The 26,121-nt window shown below is 36.6% G+C and overlaps 1 protein-coding gene across 1 annotated transcript in view; it reads left to right on the top strand.

Annotated features, from left to right (window-relative positions):
- LOC107695479 (potassium voltage-gated channel subfamily KQT member 5-like) overlaps nt 1–26,121 on the top strand; it is a 136,517-nt gene that overhangs the window by 82,984 nt on the left and 27,412 nt on the right. Inside the window, exons 2-6 of the mRNA XM_016495445.1 lie at nt 14,890–14,980; nt 19,111–19,237; nt 21,441–21,616; nt 22,680–22,790; nt 24,620–24,715. Of these exons, the coding sequence (XP_016350931.1) occupies nt 14,890–14,980; nt 19,111–19,237; nt 21,441–21,616; nt 22,680–22,790; nt 24,620–24,715 (601 nt within the window). The remainder of the gene's footprint in view (nt 1–14,889; nt 14,981–19,110; nt 19,238–21,440; nt 21,617–22,679; nt 22,791–24,619; nt 24,716–26,121) is intronic.

Genomic DNA, 26,121 nt, shown 5'->3' with positions numbered 1-26,121 from the left:
TATATATATATATATATATATATATATATATATATAGATTATATATATATAATCTTTTAGGACCCCTGCTGTTCTGTTTGGATGGCATCTAGCTGGTAGGAAAATTCCAATTAATTGCATGTTAAATAATTAATTACCACCAATTAAAGCATTTAATTGTGACAGTAAGTGACAGGCCTCAATATAAACAGCTTTTCTGACAAAACCCCAAGAGCAATTTTCAGAGGTTTACCTGTGTATTGAACTAGATCTCAAGAGTTTCTTATGAGATGTTTTCAGCGTACGTCTATGAAAGCAGCGTAGCCTACTGCATATAGTTTTAGTTTAGCTATAAACCCAAGCCCAACCCGAAGCTATTCATTAAACATTAACCCAAACCCAAACCCGACCCAAAACCCGAAAGTATTTCGGGATCCGTCGGGCTCGGGTCAGGTAGCAGACCTCTAAAGCATTACACCATACTTCAACCGTGAACTACTTGCACTGCAAGTCGGGGGAAGGGTAGTAACTCTTTCAGAATGATACAGTTTTTATGTTCAAAAAGAGAGAGGTGTGTGTGCGTATGTATGAGATGAGATCTTGGATAGACAGGCTCTCTGGCTACTGTATTCTTACATGGACAATGTCAATACAAGCTTGACAGATTTCGCCCATCTGCTTTCTCTCAAAATATCATTAATGCCATAAAAAGCCAGAGGTAGTAGGGAAGATGTGAGCATTTGTATAGACATGTCTGGAACTGAGTGTGTGTGTGTGTTCTGTCACTCTGCTACTGAGTGGAAACTCTTTTACGTGCAGATAAGGCTGGAAAAACCTCATCAGCTGTTTTAGTTTTAGACAATTCTGCCATAATCTTCCCATGTTAATACAATTTGGTGTCAATGTAATTTTGCTGTTACCCAGCCAGCTTTTCATGTGCCCTTATGATGCTTGTGGTTTCTCCAGTGATGAAAATCCCCCTCTGATGCGGCAGATTTACTGCTGCAGCCGGGGTGAAAATTAACCCCAAGTCTACAATAGAGTTTCGGCACACTGCTTGTAAACAGTCCAATTAAAGCAAGCTGTGGAGAACACTTTAGTGGGTTTTGCAGTGACCCCATGCATTAGTAAATTGTGAGGGCCCACCAGGGGCAAAATTGCATTTGGAGGAAAAGAAAGTGAGACAGAGGCTATGATCATAGGCAGCTTTCAAAGTGGGCCGACACTCACCATTATTTTGCCACATATTTTAAGTATTCTTTATTATATACTGCATATATGCAATGTATTTACACTACCGTTCAAAAGTTTGGGGTGATTCAAATTTTTCTTAAAGAAATTAATAATTTTATTTATTTATTTATTTATTTATTATTCAGTTTGCATTAAATTGATCCAAAAAATGGTAGTAAAACTTTTACATTATTATAATAAATTCTGTTCTTTTTAACTTTATCAAATAAATAAAAAAATGAAGAAACACCACAAGATTAAATTACATTTAAAAAAAACATTAAAATAGAAAAATGTTGTTTTATAATATTTCACAATATTACTGTTTTACTGTATTTTTTGATCAAATAATTTTATGTGTGTGTGTGTGTGTGTGCGTGTGTGTATGTGTGAGTGTGTGTGTGTGTGTGTGTGTGTGTGTAAGTGAAAAGTTTCCTTCTTGAACATACATTAGCTTCATTTAAGTTGTAATGACTCTTTCTCTCCTCTTATCCTTCCTTGAAGCATGTCTCAAGTTCTTCCTGGATTATTTCTTGTCTCCCTTTCTAATTTACCTGTGTCAACCAGAGGAAGCGTGTCAACAACACAGCACAGCCAGCCGTGACAGAGTCTTTCCTGTGAACATTTGTGTTTGAGCGTGTTTGTGTGTTTAATGGAGCTAGTGGAGCACGACCGCCAGCAGCGGCAGTGAGTGTGGGATTTCATGGTGCGGTTGAACTTTCTGGGGTGAATGAGTTCAAAGTGTTTGTAAATGATGGAGATTTCCATCTGTCTGAAGTCTTATTGAGCAACAGAAGATTGGTGAATAGCAGCTCTTATTTTCTAAGCAATCCTTCACCACTTCTTTGCCTAATGATTTTTTTAAATATATATATATATATATATATACTGTATATTCTTTCCTTTTAAATCAGCTTGATTTAATCTTTTATATGGTTTCAATTTTGTATTTTCTTTTTTGATAGCATTGGTTAAGAGCTGTGAAGAGCAGCCATAGAAAACAGAGGGAATGAAATGTAAGACTGTTGAAAACAAGGACAGGCTAGAGAACGTCTGAAGAGTGGAGTGAGACTCAGTAAATAAGTGCTTGAGAACAGGTATATTTGAGCTATCCAGACTGATGTGGTCTTTCTTCACAGCACAGTAGCAGTCACTGTTATCTCTTCATGACTCAGTGCTTGAAGTCTTGGCTTGAACCTCAGCATCTGTTCTTTTGTCTCATTACATGTATATTTAGGTTAGGTAGTTGCAATACTTTGAGAAGTTTATATCCTGCATTGTGATATGCTTTACTCCATTAACAACAAAACAGCGTTTTGCCAAATATTTTATACATTTACATTTATGCATTTGACAGACACTTTTATCTAACAAACATGTATAACTATAGCATTCAGCATGCAGCCTTATGAGCTTTATTTTATTTTAATTCTCAAAAATTCATACAAATTCTTAAAGGGGTCATATGATGCTATTTTAAAGATCATTATTTTGTGTATTTGGTATAACATAATATGTTGACATGCTTTAATGTTCAAAAAACATATTATATTTCAAATACTGTACATTATTGTAGGTCCTCTATGCCCCGCCTCTCTCAAACACGTCGTTTTCAACAAAGCCCCCTCCTTGGATAAGCGCAGTCTGCTCTGATTGGCCAGCTGACCCAGTGCATCGTGATTGGCCGAACACCACAAGCAAGCGTCGGAAATGTAACGCCCCTTACCTGCACCAAGAGCTTGTAACACTCCAAAGAGAAAGGAAAACTTGAAATCGCATTATATGACCCCTTTAAGAAAATTGTATGATTTAAAAAAAAATTATAAATATTTTTTAAATATCTTAAATCTATTTTCTAATTAAAGTTTATTTTTAAATAAAATATAATATAAATATTATGACCATTACTGCATTTGTATTTATATTAAATAAAAATATATTTAAACAAATGTATATATTCATCACTACAGAACCATTTAAAGTTAAGTAGGTTAAAAATGGAGAAGAATATAAATGGTAGCCATTTACAGTGCATCACTTACTTCCTAACTCTTTTAAATTTATGTTGATAAGAAACATTGCTAGACTAAACATCCCTTGAAACTACTTTGAGAAGTGAGACTGTCGCCACCATTTTTTTTTTACCCCATATTGTTTCTTTGTCTTTGTGTGATAGTTTGCATTGTAGGACACAAGCTGACATCTGGTTAGCACCAGCAACTGTAGAGCAGAAAGAAAGAGAGAGAATGAGACAGGCTGAGGTAGTCAGGGAGTAAAGGAGAGGCCATTTGGTGTTTGATGAGAGTTTCCTTCTATGCCAGGAGCATTTATGAACCCTGTCAGCTGCTAGAGCTCACCAGCTTCCCCAGGTCTGGATCCTGTTAGTGCAGGATTTGTGCTCATCACATGGAAAAGAGCTTGTGCCGATTCCTCCCACTTCTCCTAATGGTACCCAAAAGGGAAAGGAAAGGAAAAGACAGAGGGAGGGAGAGAAAGAGGGTGAGCAAAATGTCTCCTGGCCCACACCTTCAAAGCCAAGCTATGCTGCATCATGGAAATTTGGCTCCGTTCCGCACATAAGAATCATTACACTAACTCGCCTTTGTGTACTTTTTTGTTGCTCCTTTTTGTGCTCGAAGAAACGTTATAGGATAGCTCTCTTTGACTACCTATAACAGTTGCATCTTACAGCTTCTGTACCAAATTATATTTTACAGAAATCTGATGCTTTACAAGTCTAAAAAAGACAATTTTGTGCATACCCAGATGACATCATTTTAATGGCTTTTGCTATATTATTTTATATTTTATATTTGCTAAAAGAGTTTGGATACTCTAAAATTATGCTAACTTCTTTGTATACTAACATTCAAAAGTTGCAGTAACATGCAGTACGTTTTTTTTTTAATAAATTAATACTATTATTATTAGTAATAAATTAAAGTATTGTAAAATTTTACAAACAAAAATTATTTAAAATATAATGCTATTGTTTTTAACTCTCTATTAATAAAAATAATCCTGAAAAAAAAAATGTATCAGTTTCCACAAAAATATTAGTATTAACATTGGTGATAATAATAAATGATTCTTGATTACCATGGCTGCTGAAAATTCAGCTTTGCATCACATGAATAAATAACATTTTACAATATATTAAAATAGAAAATGGTTATTTTAAACTATTTAAATTTAATTATTTTTAAATTATGACTATTATTTAAAATAAACCTTTTTTATTACTGTTTTTATTGTATTTTTCATCCAAAAAATGCAGCTTTGGTGAGCAGAAGAGAACAAAATCCAACCCCAAACTTCTAAAGGGTACCTTCCCAAAAGATTTAGTAATGACCATCATTATCTCAACGAATGGTTATTTAAATTAATGAATTTAAATGATTATGTTTTATTATTTAAATGATTAAGTGTTTCCATTCATAGTGAACTTTAGCTGGATGCTCTCAGGGCTTTGGATGCCTATGGCTGCGTTGTGTTTTGTTAAGTAGCTGCTTAGAAATAAAACAGCGTGTTTCATCTAGCCGATCAGCCTTGCAAGACACTTGAGTAGATTGTATAAACAGCAGGATTAGTTAATAGACTTTTGGTAGGGGAACATCCTGTCTGTTCCTGCTCCCTGTCCTCCTCAAGACAAACTGCTGGAGGTGGAACGGCGTAGCTCATCCTCACCTCCACCCTCCTCCCTGGTGAAGTGAGGCTTACAAAGAAACCCAACCGCTGTGGTGTCTGGGAGGCTGCAGTTATGATGGTGCTGTATGAACTTTATGGGCTTACATTGTGTTTTATTTGTCTATAAGGAGGAGATTAGGGAACTGCCTCCCTCTGTAAAAGTGCTGGGGGGAGTTGTAGTGGGGCGAGGAGCTCCACGGATATTTTTGGGATATGTGTCCCAAAGCTCTTGAAAAAAAGCTATTTTGGGACCTACACAGATACACTAGTGCACTAGCTTAAAATGTAGAATATAGAGATATTATGTTGTATATTATAAAATATACTTATGTTTAATAAGGATATGTTTAATTGACAACTCTATGGACCATTGAACTCCTGTTTATGTAAATCAAAGTGAACCCAGACTACGTTACAATGTTAACAGTGGATATTTTGACACACCATGTTCTTTTCTATAATTGTCTGGTAGCCTTTCAATTTTAACAGAAGGTCATTAACCTGATTTAGCCTCCGTGTGTTGTAGCCAGAACATCATATTGATGCAGCAGTGGCATTATGTGATCAGCTTCAGGACCCTGGACAGCACCATGCCTGATTAAACTCAACCTCATGTTAAAAACACCATCATTTCTCACCTTATAGAGTTTCAGGTGTGTTCAGTGTTTACTCACATATCTGTTATCTCTGATATAATATTAGTTGTATTCTGTAAACGGCGCCATATTTTTTTGGAGCGGTTAATCTTTTAATGTACTTTCTAAAGAACAGAAATGTAGTTCCCTTTCATGGGAACTTCGAACTGCGTCCTCTTCAATGTATGCTTCAGACACAGGTCACGACGAGGCGTTCCCCATAGCGACCCCTAGAGGACGCAGTGTCTCGTTCCCTACTCAGGGAACCATGGTTACATAAGTAACCTGAGACGTTTTGTTACTATTATTTATAATTGTGCAACTTTCCAATCATGCAAAACAACATGAAAAATTAAACAACATATATTATCTATATCATATGATATTAAACAACGTAATACTGAGGGTTACTCCGAACACTGTAGATAGGAACAGATTTACAGAAAACTTTGTCAGAAAATCGGAATCGGAATATTTGTCGGAAGTATAAGAATAAAATAGTGGTTAGACAGAATATAACAGGCATTAGGCATCATCAGAAAGTAGTAGATTTTGAATGTAGGTCATTTGTGAAATAATACTGATTGTAATGAAAGGTATATATATATATTTTAAAAGGGTTGGTAAGCTTATTTGATCAAAAATACAGTATAAACAATATTGTGAAATATTATTACAATTTAAAATAAGTTTTCGGTTTAAATATGTTTTAAAATGTGAAAATTCATGAATAAGCTGAATTTTCAGCAGACATTTCTCCTGTCTTCAGTGTCTCATGATGCTTTAGAACATTGTAATATGCTGATTTGGTGCTCGAGAAACATTTTTTCTTATTATCAATGTTGTGCTGCTTAATTTTTTTTGTGTGTAAAAAGTGGTAATTTCAAATTCAAAAGATCAGCATCTTTACTGTCACTTTTGACCAATTTAATGCATCCTTCACTCTTAAAAATAAAGGTGCTTAAAAGGTTCTTCACAGTGATGCCATAGAAGAACCATTTTTGGTTCTACAAAGAACCATCTCTTTCTTACCTTTTTATAATCTGAAAAACCTTCTTTCATCACAAAGAACCTTTTTGTGAAACAGAAACGTTCTTCAGATGTTAAAGGTTCTTTATGGAACCATTTAGAAAAAAAAAGGTTCTTCTATGGCATCGTGAAGCACCTTTATTTTTAAGAGTGTTGCTGAATGAAAGTTTTTTTAACTAAACATACTGACATACATACGTTTATATATATATATATATACACACACACACACACACACACACACATATACACACAACTCTGAAGTGCTGGGATAGGTTTTGTGGAGGCAAATTGCTGTGAAATGCATCCCATGAATATTTAAAACATTTTGTACAAGATGTACTTTTTGGTGGTCAAAGGTATGACAATGAATATCTGTTCTGTCCTTTGAAGGTGGATCCCTGTTTTTCTCTTTGATACGCATCTCTGTAGTTGTCCTCGCTCTCAAATCCTCAAATATGCTCAGCAGTTACTGGTGGAAGGACAGTAGATCAAAGAAATTCATTTATGAAGCATGATTCACAAAGGTCGTACAAGAATATAAAGTAGTTTGTGTATTTGATCTTGTTGTTGCGATGCCGTGTGTTTAGATTGATTTGAATATAAGACATCCAGCCTCACGCTGCTCTGTATTCACGTTCTCTGGAGGCCTGGATGCATGCTGCCAGCCACATTAAAACTTCTCTCAAACCTTAGTGAGCTATTATTAGGCTTCATGTTTGATCAGCTCTGCACACTGCCACCTCAAATAGCTGTATAGTCTGTTTGCTGGCAGTTAACGAAGTTAATTAAAAATCCCCAGTGCAATTTGAGAACAATTAAACTCCAACAAACTCGTCTTTTCCTGCCAGCTCTAAGCATACGCCTGACTGGCCTGTGTTCTTTTTATAGTGCATCTATGGCTGCACTATATTGATATTCCTCAGTTATTCTGGTTTTGTTCTAAAGCCCTAACCCACGTTTAAAACTTCTACAATTAGTTCAGCTTTAACTACTTACAACAGTCTGTTTAAACTGAACAGATTTCTGCTTTAAAAAAATCTCCCATTGACTTTCAATTGTTCTGACTGTTAGAATAGAATAGAATGTTGAGCATTCAAGAAACAAGAGTGATGAGGTCATTGTACTGTTTGTTGAATTGCATACTTTGGTCTTCTGTCTTGCATCTATTTGCATACTGAATTGTGATTGGTCTTGAATGGTACAGTGATTGTACAAACTCTTCAGAGCAGCTGACAGAAAACAAGACGTGTTGCAGTTGCAAGCACTTGTGTTTCCATCAGGAAAAGAAAATCTAATTGCTCTCTGAATTGCTTGTTGCTTGTATGCTAGTGTGCTAGTTTTCAGAGTTTTCAGAGGAAGCAGTACAGCATCGGGTTGAGATAACAAAATTAAGCTTTGTCAAGACCTATCTGAGTTTTTAAGGGAATCGTGTGGTTGCACACGATGCAGTAATGGTCAGTTTTGACTAGCTGCCTCAGCTGGACTTTATGGTAAGGTTTCGTTCTCACAACTGGCTTCACTGAACCTGGAACAGCAACAAGCAGTGTTAGATGACAGCCCTAATTATTCATGACAGGCCTGCATTCAGCCAGCTAGAGGAATGCTCAGGAACGCAGCAGACTGAAAAAAACACAGAGTGTTTTAATTTAGCACAGAGTAACACTTATAATGACTGATCATAAAATCAGCGTCCAGTTATCAAATAAATACAAGCACATACTTTCACACAAACATATTCAGCATCTGGAGTGCAAGTAATACAAGTATTTTCCCTTCGCTCTGTCTGCTGCTGATCCATCATTCTTTCTTACTTTCATACACTTGAACTCTGGATTTGTGATTAATAAGTAATTCACTGTCAATCGCTGCAAACATCAAGGACGCTAGTATGGTCCTGCTGTTTTAGTTTTGTCAGTCAATCTCCATTTGAAGGAGAATTCACTCTGTTCTGTTAATGATTTCAGCTTTTTCTTTAAAGTGTTTTTACCCTAAGAATCACTAAAATACCTGACTGAATCTGAATCTATCATTAGACTATGATATCGCTGTCTGGCTTGCGAATGATAGCATTCAGACCCCTGTGTAACCTGCGAAAAGCCCATTTGATTGTGGAGGCATCAATCAATAGCCAGTGGCTTTCATGATGTCAGGGCTGTGCAGGGACATTCAGTGCCACCTCCTGATTGTGTGTTATTGCTGTCATTAACCCTGGGCCCGTGTGAAGCTCTGGTCAGAGGTCTGAGTTGTGTTTTACGCTCTGTTCCAGCTGCAGTGGAAACAGCAGCCAGTGTCCAGACCTTCCTGTTCAGACTGAGGAGAACCATTAGAGGCTCAAGCCAAATCAGAGCCAGATGTCCACATGCTATTTGTACAAGCCATTCAATAATTCACAGAGCAGCCATTATAACTCAGGCTGTATGGTGTTGTGGATGCTGGACTACTCATGCTGTATTTTATATTAATCCAATGGAAAATGAATTATCATGTTCATCTTGTCAGGAACGCAAAGACTCTAAACCAGCCAACCGTCTGAAACACAGAAACTTCCCAACGCTCTTCTCTTCTCTTCTCTTCTCTTCTCTTCTCTTCTCTTCTCTTCTCTTCTCTTCTCTTCTCTTCTCTTCTCTTCTCTTCTCTTCTCTTCTCTTCTCTTCTCTTCTCTTCTCTTCTCTTCTCTTCTCTTCTCTTCTCTTCTCTTCTCTTCTCTTCTCTTCTCTTCTCTTCTCTTCTCTTCTCTTCTTGCATCTTTTCTTGTCTTTTCTCACGTCTTCTTGCATCTTCTCTACTCATATTTTTCATCTTCACTTCATGTATCTTTCATCTCTTTACATCTCACATTTTCTATTTTTGCATCTTCTCTTTGTGCCTCTTCTGCTTGCATCTTGCATCTTTTCTTTGTGCATCTTTTCTTCTCGTACCTTCTCTTCTCACATCTGCTTGCATCTTGCATTTCCTTGCATCTTGCATCTCATGTCTTCTGTTCTTCATTTTATCTTGCATTTTGTCTTCTCATATAATCTAAAATTTTCTCTTCTTGCATCTTTTTGTTCACCTTATCTTGTATCTTTTCTCTGCATCTCTTCTCACATCCTCTTGCATTTTCTCTTCTTGCATCTCCTATCTTGTTGCATCTTCTCACACCATCTCTTCTCTTCGATTCTCCTCTCATCTCCTCTTCATCTCATTTCTTCTTATAAATTCTAGTTTCTGCTCATCTCATCCCATCTTCTCACCTAATCTCATCTCACTTCTCCTTTTTCTACTCTAATCTCTCAACAGGCTGTATTGTATTGTGGATGCTGGATTACTCATGCTATATTTTATATTAATCCAATGGAAAATGAATTATCGTATTCATCTTGTCAGGAACGCAAAGACTTTTCTTGTCTTCTTGCCTCCTCTAATCTCCTCTTCTATCCTTTTCATGTCTTTTAATTCTTCCTAGTGGCTTTCATCAACAGTCTTATCAAATGCTGCTCTTCACATAGGTTGATTGTGTGTTTGGTGTGGTAGACAGCAACACCACCCTCTACCGTGTCATGTTTGATCAGACAGTACACACAGGTGGCCTGGCTCATGGAGAAATATTTGAAATTCCAAATCCGAGCATGTCATCATTGTCTGTTTGAATGCTTCTCAAAGTCAAAACAGCAAATGAAACAACACAATCTCATACAGTTTCTCACACACACGCAGGCAAACAGAAACAGGTGTGCAGCCCACTATATGCTACTGTAACCTTTCTCTCCCTCTTTTTCTCACTCTGTTGCATTGCAAAGCAGCAATACGACAAAACTGCAAGCTGACATTTGCATACAGACACTCGTTCGCACATTTACACGCACAGGCCTCTGAATTAGGTGGTGCTGTGTTTTGTCTTGTTGGTGGAAAGAGGCCCTGGGGTTCAGAGCTTCGAAACCACAGATGTCTGGGTCTGTGGGAGCCTGGCGCTGTGACCACACGGCTCTGAATGCTAAAAGACACATTGTCTGGCCCGAGCGTTTAGCAGAGTGCTGGTACCTGCAGCTGTTTGTTAAAAAAAAGTAATTTCTTCCTGGTCCAGTATTTTCATTTCCCTCACATCTGACTGTGAGAGATCTCTCAAATCGCTCTGAAAAATATGTCTGGGTGCACGTGTAATGCAAAAGTCTGTGATTGCTTTAATTTATACTTGAATGCTTTGACATTTTTATTTATGTAAGCAAATTTTCTTGGTTCAATTGAAGCACAATGCACTCAGATTTTTCTAAGTTGAGGAGGTGATGCAACTTGAGTGTTGCTGTTATTTAAGCAAAAGGGGTCAAACTAAATATAATTATAAAATTCATGTACATTTTCACTTTTTGCTCAAATATTTGTGCTGACAATATAATTAGTCATTAAAACAAATGTTACATTAAAAAGGAGTGCAAAGTAGATGCATTTTCACTATTGGTCTCAGAATGTGTTTTGAATCGCTGCTACTGTTTTGTGTGTCTATTGGTTTACAGTAATGACTGTAGCAGAAGCCCTTTTCTTAGGCACATTGTGTGTGTGTGCATTTGTCCGTATGCATGTTTAAATGCAATAAACATGTTCTAGTTGAATAGCACGACACCAGTTTGAGCATAATGGTTGTGGTCTGCTATTACCACCAGGATATGGAAAGTGCTATATCCTGCAATGACTCATAAGCTCTGTCACAATCCAGTCTTTGGGGATCGTAATACTATGGAGTGTTATGAGATTCACAGAAGCCCTCACACTAACTGAAAGAGTCTGGTTTGTGTGGGTGTGCATGTGTTAAAAGGGTGAGCAGTAGGTCAGACAGACTGTGTCTCACTGACAAAAAGAGAAAGAAAGACAGAGGAACAGGTGAGGGCTGTCAGCACGACTGTGAAAACAGCTGTTAACACACTTACATACAAATGCCACAACTAGTTTGTTATTGATCACAGACAGATACACAACTAGTAAATAAACACCTCCCAAACTCTTTACACTTCATCTGTCAAGTATGATGCTCAGTTAGGCCTTTCAGCAGTTGTGTTGTTGCATTAATAATTATAGAATGATCTTTCAAAAATGTAGGAAAATATAGAGACTTTTGAGTCTTTTCATCCATTAAAATGGACGTATCATGGACAACAAGATCAGCCTTGCTCTTTAGAAATGAAAGTGTACAGCTAGATTGGTCATTCAGGAATCATTTCAATTATTGTATTCAGAAACTGATAAACAATAGTATAAACTACGCTGTGTTAAACAGAGGATTGCCAGTCATAACTGAGCTATCAAATCTAATTTACATACATTTAAATTAAAATAAAATTTAAAACTCCAATGCCCTTCAAAAATGTAGGTACTGTATTTTTTGTTTAATGTTTTTGAAAGAAGTCTCTAATGCTTACCAAGGCTAAATTTATTCGATCAAAAATACAGTTAATACAGTAATATTGTGAAATATTATTACAGTTTGATATCATTTAAAATAATACATTTTCTATTATAATTAGTGCTGTCAATCGATTACAAAAAATAACGAATTAATCGCACTTTTTTAAATGAAATTAATCGCGATTAATCCTACCTAACATTAAAGTTTTTAAATATACTTTTCTATTGCAATAATTTCACATTCAACCTTCAAATTAATGTACAAACAACATAAAGACAGTATATTTTTAATATTTGTTTAATGCTATCTTTTTTATGACTGAAGGCCAGTGTCACTGATACCAATTAATACTGATTTCGCTATAAAAAAAATTCCCCCTAATATTTAACCATTGACTATAGCCATTCAACCTTACAGTATAATTAAGAGCTATTCATTTTAAAATTTATTAGAAGTTATTTAAAAATAACTTCTAATTTAAGTGAACTTAAAACAATCTTCACATAAAACCATTATAAAAAATGTCATATTTAGCTACCTGTGCATATAAAGAAATTGAATAAAGAGTTATCAAACACTACATTCTAAACTAAATACAGATGAATCCTTAAAGCTATAAAAGTGATTGATTTCCTCTTTTTTTTCTGATTGACAGACATCACAACAGCTGGTTATTAGATGTTTGGCTGCTATTTCTTTAAGAGCTGGTGCCGCTGCTGAACATGACGCGGATCTGACATGTATCGTATTTTCTCTCAAATCTATTTACCTTTTCTGGCCCACTTCGGGTCTTAAAGTCTCTACTAATGAACTGACGACTTGAATCGGGTGTGTTAGATGAGGAAGAACGTGCTGGGATGCTCCAGGACAGTTTGGAAAACCATTTCAGAGACATGGTCCTAAATGTGACTCATATATTACATGCATGCACAGTTTTAAGGCAGCTTTAATCGCCTTTTTGGTAACTTAATGACTTAACTGACCACGACATCGCATGCACATAGTTTATTTTGTGTGTTGATATGAAATGATACAGGCTGCAGCATGCACCGGCGCCTTTGTGCGTGCAATTGAAGAGCATGCGCTGCGAGCCCAGTACCATTTCCGCGCTCGTTTGAATCAAGCCTGGCGCTGAAGTGAAGCTGGAGTGCGCGTCTGAAACATCCACTGTTTGATGTGGTCGTAAAGACGTTCTGCGACTGAATAAATGCACTTCTTGACAAGAAAAAAGAGACATAAGTAGCAGTTATGAGTGGGGTGGCCAACTCTAGGCTCCGCCCCTGCGTTAACGGCGTTAAATAATTTTAACGCGTTAAACTGAAAAAATCAATCGCCTGCGTTAACGCGCTAATTTTGACAGCACTAATTATAATATATTTTAAAATGCAATGTATGCCTGTTATAGCAAAGCTGAATTTTCAGCAGTCATTACTTCAGTCTTCAGTGTTTCATGATCCTTCAGAATTGATTCGAATATGATTTGCTGCTCAAAAAACATTTCTTATTATCAACGCTCAACAATGTTGATAACAGTTGTGTTTTTGTGGAACCTTTATCGATTTCATGTTAAAGTCTTTACTTTCACCTTTGATGTATATATATTTGCCTCAAAAGTTTGAATGGTAGTGTGCATATAGATGTCGCAAATGCCCATTTCAAATCTAATTTACATAAATTTAAGATTCAAAAATCGACATGGAATGGAACTCATTTCCACTGTAGCATATGAACTGTTCAAATCATTTAGTCAGATTTACTGAATAGAAAGTGCTGTTATATGTGTTGTGCTGGCTAGTGCATTTACGTTGCATCAACCCCCAAAAGTAGTTGGCTCCAGTATTCTTTGTTGTTTCATATAAAATGCTGTTTTCAAAAGACTATTTAGTTTTCGAAAGACTATAGAGAGCAAAAGGATCTGTGTTTAAACCTACTTGAACCTACTATTAGCTGTGCAGCATCACTATATGCTCAAAGTAAGAATTAAGTGTTAATATGGTTACATATGTATATGTGCTGCAAAAAGCTGCTTTCACTGGCAAAACGGGCCTAAGGGTCAGAGTGAGAGGGTCGGAAATGGTCATGTGAACAATTATGGTGCAGGAAACCAATTATAAGTGAATCTGAGATAGGAAAGAAATAATAATAATAATATACAAAATTACAGAATATGGTTCCTTTCAATTAAGAGGGAGGTGGAGGCTAAAGGTAAAATACAGAAGACCATGCTGGATGTAAAAAACAGGCTCCCAGACACAATGTATTTACAGGAAACATAAGGACAGCAGTTGCTGGAAGACACAGTGATGTCTGCTAGTTCACTCAGACAGCATATGGCTGCACATCTCGCACAGCTGCATCTGCTTCTGAAAATGAACGAGTCCATCTCTGTTCTCCACCTCAGGCCAATGTTCTCAATGGCCTGCTTAGACAGGGTGAGAGCAAAAGAGAGAGAGACAACGGGACAGATACAGCATACTGCACCAAAGGGACAGCAGGAGAAAGCATGTACTGTATGTTCATGTAAATAGCTCTCAGACAATAGCAGAGAAGCCAGAGGGTGTGTGGTGTGTGCAGTTGCACACACATCCATCATTAGTGAAACTCTGCAGCTTTAACGATGCTGAAAGTGATGATTTGTTAGGGAAGTTCTTTGTGTGGGTGTGTCATTCAGGTACTTCAAAAGCTGTTATGTTTACTGGTCAGTTGCTAAAAGAGCTGTAGAAAAGCACCACCGGATTCAATTGCGATCTAATGCCTCTCTGAATGCTCTCAGATTCAGTCGGTGTTCTTTCACAGGGTCCATCCTGAGATTTGTTAAGGTGCTTTCACATCAGAACAAAGAAACCTTCAGTTTCATTTCGCAGTTGCTCAGGTGAAGTCACACAGAACAGGATACAGTTACTTCAGCTGTATGACTAATGTTTTTCCTTTTTTGTTCCCTGGCAGGTTCACTTTGGTGTTTGGCTGTCTGGTTCTCTCTGTGTTCTCCACCATCCCTGCTCATATGGACCTCTCAAATCACTGTCTCCTTATACTGGTGAGACACACAAACGTACTGAATGTAGAAACAAAATACCCACCTGAAACACTTCGAGTCAATATGAATTGCTTTGTACAACTCCATTTTACTTCTGTAATGATGAATTTCAGGGTAAAATGTAGTAATAAATGGAACTTGAATTTATTGTATGGGGAAAGTTTGCTTAAACGGTTTCTAAATCACTTGGCTATTGGTTAAGATTCTCGTACATGGCCTAAGTGATGTCAGCATCGCTACTGTTCAAAGTTTAGGGTTATTTCAAGACAAATGTTTTTTTTTAAGAAATTAATACTTTTATTGAGTGACGATGCAATAAATTGATTGAAAATGACAGTAAAGACTTTTACATTGTTATAATAGATTTTTATTTCAAATAAATGCTGTACTTTTGAACTTTCTATTTATCAAAGAATCTTGAAAAATATCATGGTTTCCATAAAAAAATATTAAGCAGCATTGATAATAATAAAAAATGTTTCTTGAGCTAATCAGCATATTAGACTGATTTCTGAAGGATCATGTGACACTAAAGACTGGAGTAACGATGCTGAAAATTCAGATTTGCTTTCGCAGGAATAAATTTAATTTGTAAAAAATATTAAAATAGAAAACAGTTGTTTTAAATTGTAGTAAGATGTAAAATTATATTCATTGTTACTTTTTTAACTGTATTTTTATTTAAAAAATGTAAAAATATCTTACCAACCCCAAACATTTGAACTGTTGTAGGGAAGTCCACACTACAAATATAACGATAACAGCACAGAGGAATAATAGTGTTGGAAAGTTATTGTTATAGTTGTCATTCTTGCGGGTCTTAAGACCAGGGTTGTAGGGTCAGTGAAGATAAATTTTGATTTGTTTTTGACTTTGTCTCAAAACAAGGTCTCAGTGTTTCTCTCTGGTCTGGTGTTCAAAGATCCCTTCAAAAATGTTAAAAGACGATCACTTGGATTAGGCCATTTGATACATGTTGTATTATGCTGGGCTGGTTTCATCCTTTCACTGAGATGTTTTACTGACTGATGGGATCCTCTCAAGTGACAGCAGAAAGCAGCATGGTTCTTTTAGTGATTGAGCACCTCAGTCCCACCGGACGCTTAGTGGAGCGGGCCAAGGTGTTCCTGTTTCAGTTAAAGAGGCTGTATTGAGAGACGTTCAGAGACTCTGAGCTGACCTGAAAGCAGGAGAGGATGGCGTCTACCCCACTGGTGGGAAAGCAGGACCTGCACTGCCTCCAGTATCAGATAGTGCTCAGGATAAGCAAACAGTGTTGTGTCAAGCCGTGGGAAGCCCAGCTCAGCTGTCACAGTGGATCAGGACAGGACAGTTTAAAAGCCTATCCCAGGCCTCTTACCCCTCAGAGATGGGGCAAACATGAAATATAACCTGGGAAAAGGTTGATTAGTCCATTAACAGCTGCAAAGAGGACTTGATATTCAGACAAATATTATCAACATCATTATCAACAAATTAACTGCCATTAGTTTATAAAACAGCAACAATTTTACATTGAATTCCATCAGAGAATTTTCCTAACACAAATTTGATTTGATTTTCTCTTTCTATATAATGAATTAAAAAACAAAACCTATAAGCCACTTACCCTAAAACTAAATTCAAGATTTTATATAGAGAAATATAGAATAAGAAATTCAAATATAAATGAAGAAACAGAAATGTAAATATGAATAGAAATGTAAATATGAATAAATAGAGTATTATTCAAATTTACATAAATATTAAAGAGTATATATTAAAGAAACATTACTAAATATAGTATAAATCTTTGAGGTTAATATTTATCAACCCATTAGATTTATTTATTAGATTAGGTTTATTTATGAAAGCATTTAAAAACCAGGAAATATTAAAGCCAGACTTCTTCAAAGCTTATTTTTGTTTATTTAATTTTAATTTAATTTAATTTGTATTTGTTTAATTTCAGATTATTTCCAGCATTTTAAGGAACATGTCCAAATAAATCTTTGAACATTTATTTATTTATGTATTTATTTGTTTGTCGACTGACTCGCTTACTTGCTTTTTTTTAAATAATGTTTATAAACCAATTATAATTAATTAAGTTGCTTAAACAACTATAAACAAAACAGCATCATGTATGTATGCAGAGTTTAATACAAAGGGCGCAAAGCCAATCACACAGAGTACATTTTTAATTTAAAGGGGTCCTATTATGCTCTTTTACAATGTCTTGAATTTGTTTTGGGGGTGTACTAGATAGTTAAGGATGGCGTCAATATTGCCATATCAATTTGAGCCGGATTGAGACCCAGAGAATATTGAACAAGAGGATCGCGTAGAACCTTGCACGCACGGATATTGCAAGACATATTAGGGTGGTAACGTTATTGTTTTTTTTTTTGGCTAAATCATCAGTTTTAGATAGGATGTCAACAACCGCTTAAAAATAACTGCATTTACTATGTACAGATAAGTGCATATGTATTATTTTTTATTGTTATTTAATTCTAACATTATAACATGAATTGCAGTGAAACTGTTATACAGTTGAATTTATTTATACCATAATCCAGTGTTTCCCGGGCGGCATATATATATGCAAACTCATTCTCTGCCAGCAGGAGGCGCTGTTGGAGTGGTAGCGGTCAAGGTTTCCCCGGTAACAGCTGTACACAAAGCAGCGCTCACGCTCAAAAAAACACTGCTTTATCAGACATTACATGCAAGATTAAATGAAAATTACATCCAAATTTCTGAAGACAGTCGGTTTCCTTCAGAAATACGGTGATATAAAAACACCCGCACTCAATGTATGGGAAACACTGTAGTCTCATAATTGAAGTGTAAATTCTGCAGATTACATCATTGTCCAGTATTGTACTGTCAGCAATTTATTATAAAAACGTTTTCATAATTGTAACATACATATTTACATACATAATTATTCAGGTGCATGTGTAATAACTTGCGAAAACTTGATGCTACAGCAGCACTTCTTCGTCGTCGTCTTGTCTGATCATGCACTCAACCAAGCGTTCTAACCACGACCTCACCCCTCCACCACCCCCCAACCCCCTACCATTCGAATTTCCGTAGGCGGGAATTAGTTTTATGATATTCTAATGGACCGCTTTGTGATATCACAAAACCCAGAAAACAAACGCTGTAGTCCAAACGAGCCGTTCGTTGTAGTTCTTGAAAAGGGATTTTTTTAAAAACGAAATATTTCCCTTTGGAGTGGACTTTTGTAAGTTTGAAGATCTTTTTTATGCCCAAACATACACACTACACACTGACTAAAATTTAAAAAGTGAAAAAGCATAATAGGACCCCTTTAAAAACATGAGATGCAGTGGGATGGGGAAAAAAACGTGCCATAAAGTCTCGATATATATTTTTTTCAAAGTTAAACTTGCATTAATTTTACATGGCTTTTAAACATGCGGCTCTCTTGTGCGAGATGCGAGTACAACGGTGATAGATATCCCTCTAGAACATGCACAAAATATGTGTTCTGTGTGAACGGCTTTGATGTTTTGATGCTTTGTTTCAGTTTTGATATAAACAAGATCTCCGCGTTGATGTTCTCTTTTTCCGCAATATTTTTAATGAACAACGCAGCAGCGCCGCATCTAGTGGCTTCAACTGGATAAGCTAACAAAAACATTATAATGCAACGACACCTACATCGTCATCGCATCTCGTGCGCCACTGATAAGGCTGCCTGATGCACACCTAAAAATGTGATTTTTATTTAAAATTCGACGAATATTCGAAATTCACATTTTTTTTTTGACAGCCCTACTATGCATGCAGACAGATTAAACCCTAATCCGGTGAAACCCTCTATGAACTCACCTGGGGTTTATCTAACACTGCAGTTAGCAGACACCAGGAATGTGGCAATGATGGATTAGATGACAGGTTAATTATGTTACAGTAGCTAGGCCTCCTGTGGTGTATCAGGGTATGTGTGTGTGTACAGTATTTACAGTATATACATATGTATATGTATTCATGCTAACTTTACAGAAAATAACAATAAGCATTTTTTTTTTGCGAGATAGCTTTAATTAGTTACCATATATTAAGTGGTGCACCTGATGTCATGAAAGGTGTTTGTGTGTATTTTTGTTTTGCAGGAGTTTGTGATGATTGTTGTGTTCGGTCTGGAGTACATCATTCGCATCTGGTCGGCTGGATGCTGCTGTCGCTACAGGGGATGGCAAGGACGACTGCGCTTTGCAAGAAAACCATTCTGTGTCATCGGTAGGATAAAAAACGTGTTCTTTGAGTGTGCTCTCCATATGTGTGTTTGTAGAGGGTGATGGATCTGCTGTGTTGGTGTGGATGTTGATGGATGCTCAATGGGCTAATGATAGCACCTCTGCCCCAAATCAATGACTGACTCAAACATACATAATGAATGTGAGAGTTCTCTTGTAAATCCCTCATGAGGAAAAGCAGACAATAACTAACCAATGAGGGATTACAGGCAATAACTAACCAGTGCTATTTATATTTATTACACGTGGTGTATGTGGTGTTGTGTTGTATGAGGGTAATTTAGGCTCCAGTGTGAATATATCAGTGTGTTGTGTGTCATGCACTGAACCTCATCTCCATTCATTAGGAGGCTGAGTTCCATCAGCATTCCATCAGCGCTGAGACTAACTCTGAATTATGAAACAGAGAGAAAAAGGAAACAATTTCCCCTCCCTGCTCAACACATTTATTTGGCATGTCCTATTAGAAATTGTGAAAAGGTCTTTGCATATTATGTACATACACTTGCCAACCATTTATGTGACCACATCCTCTATTATTCCATCTTCATGTTATCTAATATAAATATATTTATCTTCGACTTCATGTAGCACGTTTGCATGGCAACATAGCAACTATTAAACCATTTCAGTGATTTAAAATGTTTAAACAACTAATTAATTGAGAAAAATTCTGGAAAACTACTTTTTTGGGCTGTCAAAAGTAACCTGATTTACCTACAGTAAATTCACCTTGTTAAATGAAATAGATAAAAAATTTAAAAAATAAAATAAACAAGTAAATAAAGTAAAGATTTGTGAAACAAGAATACATGTGCACCAAAACAATGTGTTTACACTACTGTTTCAAAAGTTTGGGAATTTAAAAAAATGTTTTTGTAAGAAGGCTCTTATCAATAAAAACAATATTGTGCTATATTATTACAAATTACAATCTTTTGTATTTTAATATATGTAAAAATGTAATGTTGTCCTGTGATGGCAAAGCTGAATTTTCAGCGTTATTACTCCAGTCCTTCAGAAAATAATTTTAATAATTAACATTAAAATATATTACATAACATTTATGTAACATTCTAAATGACTTTACTGCAATTTATTGCATCCTTGATGAATAGCAATATTAACATATCTTACTGACCAAATGTTTTAACTGTGGTCTAAATAAAAATGTTTTACACTGGACACAATCTGAGATCTGTAGCTTTAAACAAGGAGATGTCAGTACTGTCATATATAAAAGCCAATTATAAAATATTTAAAACCTTGAGCTGAAAGTTTGGTTATACATTTTTTTTTTATTAAGATTGTAATTTAATTAGTTCATTTAGTTTATTTACAAATAGCTTTTTTACAACACACATTGTTCCAAAGCAACTTTTAAAGAAAGGGGAAAGAAAAAAAGAACTAAAATTGTGCCTTTCATGATTTTCAATGTTTCTCTACTGGTAACTTACAATTTTTGGCTTTCCATCTTGTAGTATGGCTTTTGTTCACAAATACCACAAATCTGCTGCCCTCATTTCCATCTGCTCATGTTCTTCAATGTTCCATTTTCACCTTGTAGCAACTTTCAAAGGTTGTGGGATTCGAATTTCAAATAACAGACTTTTAGGAGGCCACCTTCAGCATGTGTGACACAAGAACATTCTTATTTCAAACCTCAAGTGTAACATTCAGCAGGAAAATATGACGAAGGTGATTTGAGTAAAGAACAATATTATCCCTGGTTAAGACACACTGGGAGCTGGAGAGGTTTTTCTGTGTGCAGCGAAGGATTAGATATGCTGTTCTGTAAGACTGTGGCTTCTCTGCTCTCTCTTGGCCCCTCTCTCTGTCTCTGACCTCAGTGAGAAAGACATAACAGACAAGTGAAACAGCCTAATTAAAAAAATAATAATCTCTGTTCCTGATGTCTTAGAGAACAACAGCAAGCTTAGTTTATAGGTAGATGGGCTCCGGTGCTCTTGAAATGGCTGGGTGGTCTTAGTCCTTGTTGAAGTTGGCTCAGTGATGCCAAAGTTAAGTGATAATGATATTGTGAGATAAAGAGGACTATGAGTCACTGATTCCATCTCCTAAATTGACCAACTGCTATAATTATTTTTAATAAGTCAAAGTATTTCTATTGCTGTCTTGGTGTAAACATGTACAAATGTTCCCTGTCTCCTGTGTTTGTGTTTCAGACATTATTGTGCTCATTGCATCCATCGCAGTGGTTTCAGCTGGTAGCCAGGGCAATATTTTTGCCACGTCTGCACTTCGCAGCCTGCGTTTCTTGCAGATCCTGCGCATGGTGCGTATGGACAGGCGAGGCGGTACCTGGAAACTGCTTGGATCTGTTGTCTACGCTCACAGCAAGGTATATTGAATACTATTTAAGAGCAAAAATGAGTAAATGAGCTCCGGTCATGACATTGCGTGTGAGTTTTCATGTCGAGGCAGACATGTGACCCCACAATCAACCTCTTTTTCCAGCACCGCTTGGACTGAAACTTCATCCACGGGCTGCGGCCAAACCACACGCTTCCTCAGTCCTCAGTTACCCACCATTTAGTGGAGAGATTAGGGGTCCCCGCAATGAATCATTGTGGTCAATATAATAGCAGAGTTACTTATTTCTATCTCCTTTCAGGCTTAAGCGGTTACATTTTCCTGACATCCCTGATAAAACTGAAAAAACAGCTTAAACCAGCTTGTTGGTCTTTGCTAGTTTAGTCTGGTTAGTCTGGCCCCTCCGGTTTTCCTCCTATCCAGCTGATTTCCAGCCTGACAACCTCTTTAAAACCAGAAAAAAAGCAGAACATTTTTATATTCTAAAACATTTTATTAATATTGTAATTCAAAAGTTTATCTGCAAAGCACTTTTTACAATAAACAGTGTTCCAGCACAGTTTTATAGAAAATAAAGAAGAAAAAAAAGAAAAAGAAAACAATTAAGTATCCCCTGCCTGCAAGAATCCAAAGCACTCACTTATGAGTGTGGAAAGGAGTGCGAGATGTTAGACTGATCCTTTTTTTTTGATGAGCCACCAAAGTATTTCTCTTGCTGAAAGATGGATCTAATACCGTGCATTTGTGTGGCCATAACTTTAGAATGCAGATTGGTGTTTATGGGTGTTTAACATGGCATAAATGGACAGAATTGACTGCATGTTTGGATGCCTTTGACTTTCCAATGCGCCCTGGCCAGAATTCGATATATGTTTGGCCATCATGTAGATGCAGTCAGAGTGTGGAGAGGTTACTATTCCTCCTCCATACATGAGTGTAGGTGATATGTGGAGTGTTAAAGCACACTGCGGGCCTGTAACCAGACACATAATTCAATGCTGTCTGTCTGTGGGAAGTCTTTAGCAATATGACCCTAGTCTTTTAAACATATAAAAAAGGTTGACCCTTCATATTCTCACATCTTTCTTCAGATCACGCTCACCACCATTGGATACGGCGATAAGACTCCACAGACCTGGACCGGGCGGCTTCTGTCTGCAGGGTTTGCTTTGCTGGGCATCTCGTTCTTCGCTTTGCCTGCTGTGAGTAGCTCCAACCTGATATGTACTGCATGACTCACATTCTGACATTAGAATAGATTGGGGTAAATATTGTTTTACATAACAATGGATTTATAAAAAAAATAGAAGTTAAAGCTATAGTATACTCAAAAATGGAAATTCTGTCTGCATTTACTCAACCTCATGTTGTCCCAAACATGATGATTATTGCTTTCTTTTTTGAAGAATTCTTTTTTCTTCCATATAAAACTCCATAAAAACATCATTGAAGTAATCATGACTCGTGCACTAAATTCCAATTCTTCTGACGTCATATGTGTGCAGAAATTTGCAGTCACCATAAAGTCATTGTACAATTCTTCGTAAAAATCAAGTCCCACCCTACAATTCACATTCAACAAGCCGTTTCACATCACTTGCATATATGACACAGTAGGGAAAAAAGATTATCACAATTTTCATAGTATGGAAATAAGATACCATGGAAGTCAATGGGGACCAGCAGCTGTTTGGTTACCAAAGTTCCTCAAAATATCTTCTTTTGTGTTCAGCAGGGAAAGAATATGTACAGTTTTGGAACAACTTCAGTGTGAGTACATGACGACAGATGTACAAATGAGATATAAGTTTAAGCATTAGGCTATGCCTTCTTATCCTGACTTCTTAAGTGATCTCACTTACGAGAGATGGGGGATTTGTGGTCTTTTAGGATGAAACTTGAAATCACTAAAACCATTTTTGTTAGCTCAGGTAGAGTGTTTGTACTGTGATGATTTTTGTGATGTGTTTGAGAACGCACAGTATGTGTTGCTGTAAAGCCCCTCAGCGGCCTGTCTGACTCATTCTCGTCAAGTGTTCTTTGACTCTCTGCTCACAAATGTGTCCTGCACACTCAGTCTCACTTACGCCTGTTTCACACATACTCCGTCTGCAGTGCGTTTGCGGTTTGTATTTTTTTCCACACCCATGTTAACGGATCAGAGCGTTCACACTGCACGGTTGCGGTCCGGCAGTGTGTTCCAGGAGCGGTGCGTCTGCAGCAGTGCAGAGATCGTTTCCGCACCGAGTCTATTTTTGCTGTGCTGCACTCGCTGAGTTAAAGTAACAACGCTTTGTTCGCGGTAAAAATGAACATGGATTGACACAGAGATGTAGTAATTTCACAATAAATAGATATAATTAAAGTCTACTGTGTTTCACAGGCTTTTTGGCTAGGTTTAAAACAGAAAAGTGTACTTTTAGATAAACAAGGCAACATATGCACTTGTGTCTTGTGGAGGTAGAAAAACAAAGTTCTTTAAGACCCACGGGACTGTTTGTAATAGAGATTTAAATGTAAGAGAGCCAACTGTTTCTGTCAGTGGTAAGTTTTAATTTAAAATATTTGTGATAGCCTAACACAAGAAAAGTAGGCTATATGCTATGTTTAAATGTGTTTCCACTTGCTTGAGCAAATTAATATACAAATCTAGAAGCCAAATGCCTTTAATACGTTGTTTATATTAATTGAGTTTAAATGTGACTATGTCTATGAAAGATTGTGTAACTGTACTGTGATAAAAGAGGATCACAATAATGAAAATCACTTTCAGTATAGGCTAACAATGGATTTGAAATCAAAATAATAGATAAATGTTGGGTTTGTGGTAAACAGCCACGGATCAGGAGTGGACTGCAAACGCGTCCTGTGTGAAAGCACAATGAGTCCGTGCTGCTTCTGCACCGCATACGTAACGCACATGGACCGCATACGCACTGCAAACGGAGTATGTGTGAAACAGGCGTTAGTCCAAATCAGCAGATTCAACCTTAGTAATAGGGTGCGTTTGTGTTCTTTTCTGTGGGTGTAGGGTATTCTTGGCTCTGGCTTTGCTCTGAAGGTCCAAGAGCAGCACAGACAGAAGCACTTTGAAAAGAGGAGAAACCCAGCAGCCAGCCTCATACAGGTAAGCTCATCCTATCTCAAAATCTCGATCAGTCAGACATTCAGAACTCAACACATGTTGCTTCATTAGAATTTAAAACAAAGAACGCTTAATGCTCAAATCTCTTAATGTTTCATAATTGGTGGTTTTTAAGGAACCCGAAGAACTTGAGCATTTCTTCTGTATGTGTGATTTGCCCTGTTCTGATTCTCATCCAAAGATCAGATTCACTTCAATATACACTTACACTGCACACAGTTGCTATGTTAATATCAAATTAGTTTCATACCTGCCCGTTTTATAATGGGACATTTATAAGACAATGGCACTCTTCCCTGATATTGTAATTTTAAATCAGTTATTATAGTTAAATAAGTCAGAAACTAAAAAAAGAAAGAAAAACGTACAATGTTACTTGAAATAAATATTAACTGAAATAAATGTAAACATAGACGCCGATTTATGTTTCTGCCGGTGGGTGCTCAACCCCCACCCACCTAAATAGGCCTAATACACACGCTCTATGATTATACAGTATAGGATCCAGCAGTTTCATGACCATATATGAAGGATTTTAAAAGCATGATAAGAAACAAACATTTTGAACTACTATTTCATTTAAACACAAAGAGAGACATTAAAAATCAGTGCACGAATCTCAACAACTGTGACCATAGGCCTTTTCTGAGCCACTTTTCTGAGCAACTGACTGCAGCCACAGATGAAATCAACTGAAGATAAAAGGCACTAAATCTCTGAAAATCTCTGATTTATGTTTCTGCCGGTGGGTGCTCAACCCCCCCAATGTATTGTTTCTTTTTTTTTATTATTATTATTATCATATAAAACACATTTTCACTGCTGTTTCCACGAATATGGGCTACGTTATCATACACATACGCAACATATTTACTATTTTCTAATATTTAATTCTCATTACTCTATTGTATACTCTATTGGAGTATACTCCATTGGATGGTGTGTTTGATAAATTCACTACACAAAATGTATCTTGCGAAGTGAAATGCACAGACTTCAAATACTTCATTTAGTAATTAAATAGGCCTAATACACACATTGGGCCTCATTCATGAAACATTCGTAAATATAGGAGTAAATTCGAAGTAATTTGCGCGTAAAACGGACCTTCCCAAAAACTCCCCTCCAGATTCACAAACACTTCGTACACATCAGATTTGATAGTTAAACATGTGTATGTTAATGAATTCCAATAAGTCGCAAATAGGGCGCTCTGCACGCTCATTCACAATTAGCATAATCCCCGCCTATGAATTACAACTACGCAAATTGCGTGTCCAGGAATGCAGTGGAATATTCTGATCTATTTTCTTAGGTTTGGCTTCAGTATATTGCATAAATGCAAAACAGACTAATAGGCCATATGCCTAACAATAAATATTCAATAA

The sequence above is a fragment of the Sinocyclocheilus anshuiensis genome, unplaced genomic scaffold (genome assembly GCF_001515605.1).
Source record: "Sinocyclocheilus anshuiensis isolate Anshui unplaced genomic scaffold, SAMN03320099.WGS_v1.1 scaffold193, whole genome shotgun sequence".
In the NCBI taxonomy this organism is placed as follows: Eukaryota; Metazoa; Chordata; class Actinopteri; order Cypriniformes; family Cyprinidae; genus Sinocyclocheilus; species Sinocyclocheilus anshuiensis.
The sequence above is the reverse complement of the archived record's forward strand: the minus strand, read 5'-3'. Positions and strand labels throughout refer to the sequence as shown.